The 13,907-nt window shown below is 40.9% G+C and overlaps 1 protein-coding gene across 2 annotated transcripts in view; it reads left to right on the top strand.

Annotated features, from left to right (window-relative positions):
• Positions 1-13,907, top strand: part of LOC139415095 (sodium/potassium-transporting ATPase subunit beta-1-interacting protein 2) — a 160,614-nt gene that overhangs the window by 79,684 nt on the left and 67,023 nt on the right. For both annotated transcript variants that reach the window (XM_071162906.1, XM_071162907.1), the window contains exon 3: positions 3,544-3,624. In XM_071162906.1, the coding sequence (XP_071019007.1) occupies positions 3,544-3,624 (81 nt within the window). The remainder of the gene's footprint in view (positions 1-3,543; positions 3,625-13,907) is intronic.

Below are 13,907 nucleotides of genomic sequence, written 5' to 3'. Positions count from 1 at the left end.
CCAGTTATAAAATGCAATTGTGTTTGTTGTCTGTAGCTTATGCCTTCCCATACCATAATCCCACCACCACCTTGGGGCATTCAGTTCACAACGTTGACATCAGCAAACCGCTCGCCTACACGACCACATACATGCTGTCTGCCATCTGTCCGGTACAGTTGAAACCGGGATTCATCTGTGAAGAGCACACTTCTTCAGTGTGCCAGTGGCCATCGAAGGTGAGCATTGGCCCACTGAAGTCAGTTACGACGCCAAACTGCAGTCAGGACAAGACCCTGGTGATGACGAGCATGTATATGAGCTTCCCTGAGACTGTTTCTGACAATTTGTGCAGAAATTATTTAGTTGTGCAAACCCACAGTTTCATCAGCTACCCGGGTGGCTGGTCTCGAACGATCCCGCAGGTGAAGAAGCCGGACGTGGAGGTCCTGGGCTGGCGTGGTTACACAAGGTCTGTGGTTGTGAGGCTGGTTGGACATACTGCCAAATTCTCTAAAATGATGTTGGAGGCGGCTTGTGGTAGAGAAATTAACATTCAATTCTCTGACACGATGTCATAACAACAGCAGCACACCACTTGTAGTTCCATTTTCCTTGGCTGAGTGGGTATCAGGGCCAATGAAACACCAGGAACAGGCCATTTGTCCCATTAGTCCCTAACAGCTCTGGTGGAATTTCCTGCTGTCAGCATCTGTGGCATTATGTTGTGTGATAAAACTGCACATTTTAGAGTGGCCTTTTATTGTCCTCATTACAAGGTGCACCTATGTAATGATCATGCTGTTTATTCAGCGTCTTGATATGCCACAAATGTAAGGGGAATGGATTATCTTGGCAAATAATAAATGCTCACTAACAGGGATGTAAATACATTTGTGCACAACATTTGAGAGAAAAAGCGTTTTGTGCGTATGGAACATTTCTGGGATGTTTTATTTCACCTCATGAAACATGGGACAAACACTTTACATGTTGCGTTTATATTTTTGTTCAGTGTAGTTGGTAGGAAGAAACTTTTCCATCATTATTATGTTGTTAAATTTACTTTAGACAGATGGCAATGTTTTTATTAGTAAGCAAAGTTAATCAAAAATAGCTAGCAATGATAACTTTAGCTAGCTAAAATCTGTTGGTCTCCCCTCAATATTAACTAGCTAGCTAACATTTTATTGCATCTACAGTCAATCTGGTTACATCACAATGATGACAAAAGGTATAAATGTATTGTATTTCCAAGCCACTGTAATACACTTTTGATGAAATTTTCATCAGTGCCAATTGAGCAAAATGCTGTTGGGCATCACACCTAAAAGAATGTTCAAAACAGAATGTTCATCTTTTCCTCAATCCTGACTATTCTCCCAGTCCCTGCCACTGAAAAATCCCCACAGCATGATGCTGCCACCACCATGCTTCACCGTAGAGATGGTGCAAGGTTTCCTCCAGGCTTAACGCTTGGCATTCAGGTCAAAGAGTTCAATATTGGTTTCATCAGACCAGAGAATCTTGTTTCTCATGGTCTGAGAGTCTTTCGGTGTTTTTTGACAAGCTCCAAGCGGGTTGTTATGTGCTTTTAACTGAGGAGTGGCATCCGTCTGACCACTGATTGGTGGAGTGCTGCAGAGATGGTTGTCCTTCTGGAAGGTTCTCCCATCTCCACAGATGAACTCTGGAGCTCTGTCAGAGTGACCATCTGGTTCTTGTTCAGCTCCCTGACCAAGGCCCTTCTCACCCGTTTGCTCAGTTTGGCCGGGCGGCCAGCTCTAGGAAGAGACTGGTTGGTTCTAAACTTCAATTTGAGAATGATGGATGCCACTGTTATTGGGGTCCTTCAATGTTGCATAAATGTTTTGGTACCCTTCCCCAGATCTGTGCCTCGACACAATCCTATCTCAGAGCTCTATGGACAAGTCCTTCGACCTCATGGCTTAGTTTTTGTTCTGACGTGCTCTGTCAACTGTGGGGCCTTAAATAGACAGGTGTATGCCTTTCCAAGTCATGTCCAATCAACTGAATTTACCACAGGTGTACTCAACCAAGTTGTAGAAACATCTGAAGGATCATCAATGGAAACAGGATTCACCTGATCTCAATTTCGAGTCTCATAGCAAAGGGTCATTAGGTTTTTTAATGATCAATTAGCCTTTTAAAATGATTAACTTGGATTAGCTAACACAACGTGCCATTGGAACACAGGAGTGATGGTGATAATGGCCTCTGTACGCCTATGTAGATATTCCATTAAAAATCAGCTTTTTCCTGCTTAAATAGTCATTTACAACATTAACAATGTCTACACTGTATTTCTGTTTTCTATTTCTGTTATTTTAATGGACAAAAAATGTGCTTTTCTTTAAAAAAACAAGAACATTTCTAAGTGACCCCTAACTTTTGAACGGTAGTGTATGTAAGTAAGATATTTGTTTTTAATTGTTTTATAAATTTGCCAAATATAACAAAAACAACTGTATTCTCATTATGGGGTATTGTGTGTAGATTGATGAGGAAATTGTTTCATTTAATCAATTTTAGAATAACGCTGTAACGTAACAAAATGTGGAAAACGTCAAAAGGTCTGAATACTTTACGAATGCACTGTAAAACAGTATATTTGGCTGAGCTTGCATGTAATGCAATTTGATTTCCCATTTCCTATGCCCAGTATCGTATTCTGGATCACCTGTCTGCTTTAAAATTGCAATCCGATGATTCCAAATATCCTGCTTGTCACGTGTGCTCCCTCTCCGGCCTCTAGGTCACCAGGCTGCTTGTTATGGCGCACACCTGTCCCCATCGTTACGCGCATAATGACACTCATCTGGACTTCATCACCTCATTGATTACCTGCCCTTTATATGTCACTCCCTTTGGTTCCATCCCCATTGTTTCTGTTCCTGGGTCCTGTCTGTGCGTTGTTTGTGTTACGTGTTGGTTTAATTTATTTATTAAAACACTCACTCCCTCAACTTGCTTCCCGACTCTCAGCGCACATCGTTACTGCTCCAAAAAATATCTATGTATGTCTTTAGATGCGCCATGTTTTAGATCAGGGTTGTCAAACTCATTTTGCCCTTAACCTTGTTGTGAGTACACATTTAGACCTTTTGACAGTACAGACATAAAAGTGGACCTTCTGTACTATAACAACATCCTTTGTGTTCTTCACTAACAATTTCATTTTGACACAAGCTGCTTCGGCAAAAGCTAATGGGGATCCGAATAAACCAATAAACACACACACATTAATACTCTGCTTCAATACCGAGAAGGCACTGAATGTTTAACTTTTGCATGTCTCAGATCTGTGTGAAGACATACCCGGAAGATAATTAATTACAAAGAAACACTATGATCTTGGCCCAGATACTAACGAGAATCCAAATATGCATTTGTTTTTGGGGTGTTATTCTGAACTTGACACCACTTGTGGTGTTCTAATACTGTGATACTGTTAGTTCAGTGGTGTGTGCTTCCTCTCCCCCCTCTCTCTCCCCCTCTCTCGATCCCCTCTCTATCTCGCTCCTCTCTCTCTCTCTCCCATAGTATGCAGTGTGGCTGGTGCTCTGGGTGACCTGGAATGTCTTCATCATCTGTTTCTACCTGGAAGTGGGGGACCTCTCCAAGGTAATGTGACCTGCTTAGAGCTGTACAGGACTGGTGAGCTGTTATTATTACCTGCCCGGGAACAGAGACCATGGATAAAATGTATTTAATGGCCTTCTCATGCAATTTAATCACGGGTTACACATTACTTCCCTGGTTCTGAAAGAGATAGCTAGCTAAGCTAGCAATCTATCTAGCCGCCTCGCTGTTATTTTTCTTCAAAATTCTTTGGAACGAAAAGTGCACAGTGTGTACTTTTACAAGCATGAATACAAAAGGAGTAGTACTATACTGGAGCTGATGTGTCAATAAGCATTGTTGGTTCACTGTTGGTTCAAGGTAATACAGTAATACTGCAATATAGATGCAAATGTGTCGTCTCTCTCTCTCTCTCTCTCTCTCTACATGTCTCTCTCCCTCCCTCACCCAACTCCCTCTCTTTGCTCCCCATGCTCAATCTCTCTCATTTCAACTAGCAATTTATTCCATAATTTTTCATCTGCTCGTGTATGTATGAGAAAATGAGCGAAGATATAATTAAAATGTCAAAATGTCCAATATTGTACCCAATTAAAAGGCAAACCAGCCGTGTAACTTGATTATCCAATTCATCAAGTGCTTTTATCTATTACGTTTTCACTTTCCAAATGAAACTGAAATGACTAATCCCTTTATTTTGATCACTGACTCTGAGCTCTTCTCATGATCCGATAATATTAAAGCTGTGGAGACGAGTCAAATAGACACACTAAGGTTATATTGCTGTAGCTTTTGGTCACAAACATGCCTGCATTACATGAAAATATTCTATCTTGAATGATAACTATTATTAGTGTTATTGATCAAGCTTATTCACCGTCATGGTAGTTTTAGTTCAGTGGATCCACATAGAAAGGAAAGAGAACACGTAAGGGTGTGTTGTCGCACCATTTGTGTTGTGCTTATCGGAGAGGAATGTCTGTTCATTTATTAGTTGATTGTGTTTCCGTGTTGCTTAGTCATTACTGTTTCATCTTATCTGGAATCAGATGGCAACAGATGGCGCTCTCACTTAAGTCTCACAGTCTTCTCTCTCCACCAGCCTTTGCCAAAATGGCTTCCTTCCTCCTCAATTGCCTTTGGAGGATTTGGCAGTTTCACCTCAGAGATATCTTAGCACTTTTGAAAAGCATCAGGGGATGGCATCTGTTGCGTTACAGTTTTATTACAGTGCAGTCGATGTCATTAACTGCTGGCAAATCACATGGGTTTGAGGCTATATACACCTTGACAAACTCAATCCTGTTATTTCCGCAAAAATACGGTCTATGCATGGTATATTGCCTTTTAATCAGTGAGTTCTGAGTTTTTTGCCATCTAACTTGCCTGAAAGAAGAGCATCCTTCGAAGAGGATGTTCATTGGCTTGGCACTGAGAACATCTGTTGACCAAATACGAATGCAGTGATCGATCCTCAGTTCAAGACAAGACAGAAGGTTTGTAGGTGGTATACAGTAGGATTTCTGAGGCTTGTGTGATTGGCTTGTTGTGGACTGGGGACTGGCAGGACTGGTGTCATCTTTTGAAGCTGGGCTTCCTCTGGGGCCTGCGGTCTGTCATTACTGCAGCGCCATCACAAACCAAGAGCCCGCTCCTCTGCCGACGCTGAGGCTCCTCAAGAGCTTCTTCACTCATGCCTGAGCTGCTGCTGCTCCCAGCTCAGCACATCTTTTCTCCCCTGCTCCAAGACTTCCTTCACAATTTACCAGAGTCAGTTCCCCAAGTAGCCTTGTCACTTGTCTCCCCAGTGAGAAGAGAGGCACTGAGGCATCAACTCATCGCTCCTCCTCGTTTTGCCAGGCTGCCGAAAAAGGGCATCCGGTATTCGACAGTGCTGTAGAGCTGAGGTTCTGTTGTTCTGAGTGTGATTCCGCTGCATGTTCTGCACGGTGGGTCTGCTCAGGCACTTTAATTAGTAACAGTAAAGTGATAGTATGTTAGTTAGTGTGATTTATTTGGCTCACGTTGGTGTGGCTCATGATTTATTAATGTGGGTGTAATGTGTTTAACCAGGAGAGAATCCATCGGGCCCTGCCAAGGCAGCAATGCAATTAGATTTACATCACACACAGAAACAAATAAAGATAAATAAATGGGAAGAAGATCAGGTTTGGGCTTGTATAGAGAAAATGTCATCATGTTTCTTTGACATTAAAGAGAAATGGTGGCCCTCTGAGTTGCGGATGTCTCAAGCAGCAAACTGTGCACTCTTAACGAGAGCTCCCCTCTGGGTTGTGTTTGTGCTTTAATATGTGAATGGGTTAAAAGCTGCAAACTCTTTGGCCTGTTGTCCATTTCCATTGGCATGCCCAGAGAGATGCTGGGGATTGGATTTGAAGGCCATCAGCAGGGGACTGGTGGCACAGAAAGTGACAATGAAGAGCAGGGAAGAGTGGGTAGAGCAGGCGTAGAGAGCCATGGAGCTCCAGGCTGAGCTCAGGCACAGTAAATAAGACGTGTCCCAGCCATGGCAGCAGCCAGCCTTCTAGCTTCTAGGCAAATAGTCACAGGCTGGCAGAGAGGAGGAGGAGGAGAGAGCTGATGGAATAAGAGCTGCTCACAATCTTCCCTCCCAATCTGGGAAAGACGGAAACATCTGGCTCGTCTCCACACACTAACTTCCAGAAGAACAGCTCACCTCTCCTCACCCAGGAATCTCATCCAGACTGGAACAACCTGACATCTACATAAACGAGTAACTCCATCGGAATGGAGCTTTCTGACATTTTAGTATGGGATTAATGGAAAATATTGTGTGCCAACGTTCTCCAACTCCACATTGATCCTGCCCTCTGTATTTGAGCCCTCTAGCTCTAGGCCTTAACAATTGCTGACTGCATTATGAAAGTACTAAGCAGTTGTTCAACGTTCAAATCAAAGCAATGGTAAAAATTCTGTCCGAAGGATTTAGCCTAGAGGAGAATATATGATAGCTTTGATGCAAATATCTTCTCAGTTCAATTGAATTAAAGATACCTGTTTTTGGGCGGTTTGTAAGAAGTTCCTATTTTGTTACGTCATAATGCTGATATATTTACATCCCTGTGAAATATTGATATGTTTGTAAGTGGCATGGCAGAGCCTCAATGAGTAAATCCTAACGTTGGCAGGTTATCTGTGCCCTTTTTCTTGGAGTAATTTTAAATGCATGTGGCAGGCCTTCCTGTCTGCATGCTCTTCATAGTCTTCATATACAGTAAAATGCTGGTATTCTGATAAAGTGTCAGGGCTGGGAGTGATAAAGTGATTTATAGTCAATTTCACTGTAGATGAGGGAAAAGTCTGGGTCTGTCAGCACCATGAAGGCCCTCAAAATAGATGAGTTACAGTTCATGTGCTAGCTCAAAAAGACTATTATTTCCCATCGCCGGCCATCACAGACTTAGCCATCTAGTTTAGGGACAGACAGGCTGGCCGGAGGAGTTTAACAGGGGAATCGGACACTAGAACTCCTGAACTCCTACATTAATCACGGACACTCCCATAGAGTAGCCTATATCCCTTACTAACTTTGTGAACTTCCCACTAGACATAAAGGAAATATGTTGTCATAAAATAAATGATGCAAAAAAAATCACATTCTGATTCAACTCTGTATTACAGCTGAAGCAATGCAGGCCTATCACCAGAAGTATGTTTGCTTTAATCATGGATAGGTAATTACTCATGTTATAGCCTTTGGCAGTGCACTAAACCTAAATTGCCTGAGTAGTAATATCCAGTTGTTCAAACTGATCCCATGGAGCAATCAGATCACTCTAGATTCCCTAACAGGCAGACCAGCACACACTAGTCTACTCTGACTTTGTTTACATTTTATAGTTACATGCACTAGGTTTTTAAGAGCCATGTTTCTGTCTCATAGACCTCTGATATATATAATCAGAGTCTATTTCAAGAGCAGAGCTCTGGGTTTGCTAGCCTTTTAGGGGTACATCTATATATCGGAGTTCGTATTATTTGAATCTGAATAAGTCATTAAAAGTACCTGAAGCCTAACATTTATTGAACTATTTATAGCCTGGGTGCCATGTTGGACCTCGTGAGTTGTGATTCTGTCATGGTTCAATGTGCTGCTGTTAAGATTTGACAAGCTCAGTGTCATGTCATTTAACAACCTAATAGATTCAATATGTATTCTCCTTGGTGACTAAAGGCCAAACCAACGACATGGACTTCACTTTATTGAGTTCAAATGAACTTGATCCACTCCTTGATTTCACTGATTCAACTTGGTGAAACATTTTGAAATATATTTGGACCCATCTATCATGTATGTATGAAAAGGCATAGCAAATGTGAAGATGGCGGAATGTATCAATTGTATTGACCATAACCAGATCAATGCATGAGAAGACAGACTGGGAACTAGCCATTAGGGTAATAACAGGCTAAAGGCAGAGTAAAATGCAAGGCATCCTCAAGATGCCTCCCTGATGAATGCTGAAGTCTGCAGAGTGCTCTCAGGGACATTAAAGATGACAATAAAAGTTCCCTCTCCAGTGTGCTGTTCAGATTAGAATGACACTAATGCAGTGCACCAACCAAGTTGGTGCTCGGAGAGGCTTGTAGATGCTTCACCACTGTCTCCGCTCTATATGAATGCTTCATTCTCCACCCGCCTCGGTCAATAGTCAATTTACTGTACCAGAGCCATGTACATTTTACATTTGAGTCATTTAGCAGACGCTCTTATCCAGAGCGACTTAGATCTATCTAAATATATGGCTCTGTACTGTACTATATATACATTTTAAAGTGTTTGTGGAAAATAAACAGCACTAACGTCCCATAAATCAACATTCACATTTCAATCATGTGACAAAAGTTAATACTTGAGCCTGTGTGGCAAAAGCTATGTGACATCAAACTGTCATTTTGTCAGTACATTGTTTTGTTATAATCCATTTACTTGAGTTAAATTTCCCTTTCAACAAGCCAGAAGTTTCTCCCATCAATCATCTCTCGGCAGGGGGCCTGTGTGTTTGTCCCACTGCTCCATCTGTGAGGGAATGTGTCATCAGCAATGTCAGTCAGCGGAAACAAACAAACAGGCCCAAAATGCCAAACTACCTCTTTTGATGCCTACGGCTGTACAGCCAAATGATATTATTCCCATTCCATTCACATTCTGGCATGGATTCATATGACTGTAATAAACGCACATATGATACATAGTCCAGCATAGCATATTGGGAACTATTGTCAGCTGCCTGTAAAAGGCAACCCATAGAATGAAGAACTATGTGCCTGTGTATAATGGATGCAGGGGCAATCAGAATCAGAATAATTTCTCCATTCACCTGAGAGAAGGAGCCGTTGTCTGGGAACGAGAGGGTAGAGAGATGAATGTGCTGATCAGAGCAGCGTGGTGCCATCAGGGGCGGGGTGATTTGTCCAAAGTGTCGTGATTGGCAAGGCTTGACCAGCATGTCAGGTGGGGAGAAATTAGTCATATCCAACAACATGACAGCACAGCCGGGTAGGAACCAGGAACCAAGAGATTGGCGTCTCAGTGGAGAGAATCCAGAGCAGAAAACAGGCCTATGGGCTGAAGAACCACTGTAGCATCCCATAATACATCACTCCACTTACGGGTATGGGACCTCAGTGGATGGTAGGTAGTAGGGAAGCATATAAAGTAGGGCTGTTCTGTTGGTGATGTGGGAGAATGCCTAAATGTGCCAAGAAAACCACAATGACTGGTTATCATTGTCAATATGTTTGCAGTGTTCTAGTCTGATAAAGTGCTAAATATCAACCCAGCCTAAATCAGACTCTTCGTATTCGACCACACATTGAGTGACTGGGGTGAGTATCCAGTGGCAAGGACACTGCTAAAAGCAGTGATGGGGCTCTGAGACAATGGTGCTCTTAAATGTTACATGCTGGGAGAAAGCTGTCTCACCCCAGGTTCATCCTTCAACCGTCCCTTTTGTCTCTGGAAGAAAACGGGGAAAGGATACGCAGTAACCTGTCCAAAAGTGCCATTAGAAGAAAAAAATGATTGGAATTTGGCGGGATGATACACTACATAACATCTCATTCCCAAATCCTGAGGATTTATATGGAGTTGGTCCCCCCTTTGCTGCTATAACAGCCTAAACTCTTCTGGGAAGTCTTTCCACAAGATGTTGGGATATTGCTGCGTGGACTTCCTTCCATTCAGCCACAAGAGCATTAGTGAGGTAAGGGAATACCCCCCTGAATTGTACAAAAATGAATGGCAAGATATTGGCATTGGACAAACCATGTACACGATGTCCAATACCACCCAAAGCGGCGTTGATTCGTGCAAAGTATATGGCAAATGCCATATGGCAATTGCCAATTGTAACACCTCAAAAATCCAACAGGGGGCGAGTGCGCTCCACCGGGGTTTTTCATATTGGAAATGCAACCCAAGTCAACATCCAAAAGAAAAATTTTGAAAATAGGATATTTTTTTCAAAAACTTTTCACCCCTTAAAAAAGTGCTTTCTGGGCCTTTTTTCGAAATTCTTTCGCTTTTTTTGTCAATTACACATGTGTAAGAACTGTATGAATATACTTTTGTCCAATTTTGATATCAATTTTTTTTTATTTTTATTACATGCGCATAAGGCATATGTTTTGTCCATTTGCAATATGATTTCATAGGAAGTCAAAAGTCAAAAGTCAAAAATGTCAAAATTTGGTAAAAAACTTCACACATCCTTAAAAAAGTGCTTTCTGGACCGTTTTTCAAAATTCATTCGAATTTTGTGTCAATTACACACATATAAGAACTGTATCAACATACTTTATTCGTATTTTATTATCATAATTTTTTATTTTATTTTTCTTTTGTAAAATGTTATTATCATAATTTTATTTTTTTTACTTGTGCATAAGGAATATGATTTGTCCATTTGCAATATGATTTCATAGGAAGTCAAAAGTCAAAGTCAAAAGTCAATTTTTTGGGGGGCCAAAATTGACTGAACTGATGAACTCGGGACGGCCGGGCAGTGATAGTTGTTCATTTCCATCACTCGTTGTGTTGATTTCATCATGTCCATTTGGTGATGTTTTTTCACTATAGAATCATATTGCAAATGCGCGTGCAACTGGTAACCGGGAAAAAAAAAATGATGATTTCATTATGTCCATTTGTTTATGTTTCCTTACTTTTTCAAAGTCACTGTGCATTTGCAATATGTTTTACCATCACGAATTTGTCATGCTCAAAATTCAAACTATACTTTGCTCAAACTATACCTTTGTCAACTTGTATTATCATAATTTTTTTTTGTTTTACTTGTGCATAAGGCATATGTTTTGTCCATTTGCAATATGATGTCATAGGAAGTCAAAAGTCAAAGTCAAAAGTAACGATTTTCCTCCGTGCAACTGGTGATCTGAAATGTGCAACTGGTGATCTGAAATGTGCAACTGGTGATCTGAAATGTGCAACTGGTAACCCCAAAAAAAATAATTTTATTCTATGTTTCCTTACTTTTTCAAAGTCACTGTGCATTTGCAATATGTTTTAATGGGCAGGTACCATCACGAATTTGTCATGCTATAAAAATCCTGCAGGAATGTGAAATTGACTGGCCCGATGAACTCGGGATGGCTTTGCAGTGATTCTGGGTCATCTCAATCGCTCGTTTGGGTTGATTTCAGAATGTCGCTTTTGGTGATGTTTTTTCACTATAGAATCATATTGCAAATGCACGTGCAACTGGTCACCCAAAAAAAAAAATGTTGGATTTTTTTTGTTTATGTTTCCTTACTTTTTCAAAGTCACTGTGCATTTGCAATATGTTTCAATGGGCAGGTACCATCACGAATTGGTCATGCTATAAAAATCCTGCAGGAATGTGAAATTGACTGGCCCGATGAACTCGGGATGGCTTTGCAGTGATTCTGGGTCATCTCAATCGCTCGTTTGGGTTGATTTCAGAATGTCGCTTTTGGTGATGTTTTTTCACTATAGAATCATATTGCAAATGCACGTGCAACTGGTCACCCAAAAAAAAAATGTTTTGATTTTTTTTGTTTATGTTTCCTTACTTTTTCAAAGTCACTGTGCATTTGCAATATGTTTTTTCACTATAGAATCATATTGCAAATGCACGTGCAACTGGTCACCCCCCAAAAAATGTTTTAGATTTTTTTTGTTTATGTTTCCTTACTTTTTATAAAATTGTGCATTTGCAATATGTTTTTTCACTATAGAATCATATTGCAAATGCACGTGCAACTGGTCACCTAAAAATAAAAAAAAATTGTTTATGTTTCCTTACTTTTTCAAAGTCACTGTGCATTTGCAATATGTTTTTTCACTATAGAATCATATTGCAAATGCACGTGCAACTGGTCACCCCCCAAAACATTTTTTAGATTTTTTTTGTTTATGTTTCCTTACTTTTTCAAAGTCACTGTGCATTTGCAATATGTTTTTTCACTATAGAATCATATTGCAAATGCACGTGCAACTGGTCACCCAAAAATAAAAATTTTGGATTTTTTTTGTTTATGTTTCCTTACTTTTTCAAAGTCACTGTGCATTTGCAATATGTTTTTTCACTATAGAATCATATTGCAAATGCACGTGCAACTGGTCACCCAAAAATAAAAATTTTGGATTTTTTTTGTTTATGTTTCCTTACTTTTTCAAAGTCACTGTGCATTTGCAATATGTTTTTTCACTATAGAATCATATTGCAAATGCACGTGCAACTGGTCACCCAAAAATACAAATTTTAGATTTTTTTTGTTTATGTTTCCTTACTTTTTCAAAGTCACTGTGCATTTGCAATATGTTTCAATGGGCAGGTACCATCACGAATTGGTCATGCTATAAAAATCCTGCAGGAATGTGAAATTGACTGGCCCGATGAACTCGGGATGGCTTTGCAGTGATTCTGGTTCATCTCAATCGCTCGTTAGGGTTGATTTCAGAATGTCGCTTTTGGTGATGGTACCTCACTGTTTAAACATATTGCAAATGTACAAGAGTCAAGTGGACAAGAGTCCATCAGTCAATTAGATATCATTCTGACACCAAACTGATACAAACTGACACCAAACCCACTTTTTCCAACTCGTTTAGTAGCCAACTATTACATACTTCAGAGCTGGCCCAAAATTCACAACGCCTTGGGTTCAAACCATAAAAAAACCATAAAACACGTAGTTACGTTCTAGCTGCGGGTCCATTTCTTAAGTTATGTGTTGGCCTAGCTGAGGCGACCCCGAATCCCAAGTTTCGGCTCGATAGGTCATTTGGTGTCCGAGAAAAACCCTAATTGGTGCTGAAAATACACTATTTTCCATGACTTGCTACGGGGTCCTTGAACGAGCTATCGGACAGAAACGTCGGGGTCCGTCTCTATGGGCCGAGCCGGTTTCAATGCACCTAGCCTTGCGTCTCTGAGACTTTTCTAAACGTCGTCATTTTCGTAATGGTCAAAATGAATTGAAGGTATTGCAAATGTACGAGGCTGTTTCTCGGTCCGAGAACCGTCTAGAGCCACGTAACTCACCACGCACCATCGACCGGAGGTCTAGAACAGGTTTCTAAAGTTTCGGAACTCTAGGTCTGACGGTTCTTTTTTAGCTCGAACAAAGCTAACTATTGCAGCCACTGTCTGTCTCTACGCACCCCAATACGTCCCTCCTTCCAAGTTGTGTTTTAGTGTGATTTTTTTTTCCTTTGAATTTTTTGGGGAAAAATGACTGATTTACAGTTCATGGGGGTTGCCTAATCACATATATGAAGTTTTGGACAGATCTGACTTTTTTAACCCTTCGAAACAGCCCCTGAGACACCAATTATGGCACTTCCGGTTGGCACAGGAAGCTACAAATCAACACATATCCTCATTGGGGTATGCTGCTACAGAATCCTGAGTTTTAAGTCCTTACGTTAAGAATTGACTGATTTACACAGGGTTGAATGCACTATGTCTATCAAACTGCAGGCAGGGTATGGGTAAACACTTTTAGGGGCATTTTAACCACTTCCGGTTGGTCCAGGAAGCTTAGAATCAACACAGGTAGACCTCATAGTGGCCTGATGGACTGGTACCGAAGACAGGTTCATACGGCATTCATAACCCATATAGACTTCAGGTTGAAATTAGGGGTGCAGGCAATGTATTCCTATGGGGAGAGATGACACTGCATTCTGTGAGATCAAAAAACACTGTTTTACTGTTAAGGGTTAATGCCACACGGTCAAGGTTAGGCTTGCACGGATCGGGAGGACCTTAGGAACATTCCTGTGGTGGAATTTT

Source organism: Oncorhynchus clarkii, chromosome 8, assembly GCF_045791955.1.
Source record: "Oncorhynchus clarkii lewisi isolate Uvic-CL-2024 chromosome 8, UVic_Ocla_1.0, whole genome shotgun sequence".
NCBI lineage: Eukaryota > Metazoa > Chordata > Actinopteri > Salmoniformes > Salmonidae > Oncorhynchus > Oncorhynchus clarkii.
This window is presented reverse-complemented; position numbering and strand designations above follow the sequence as displayed.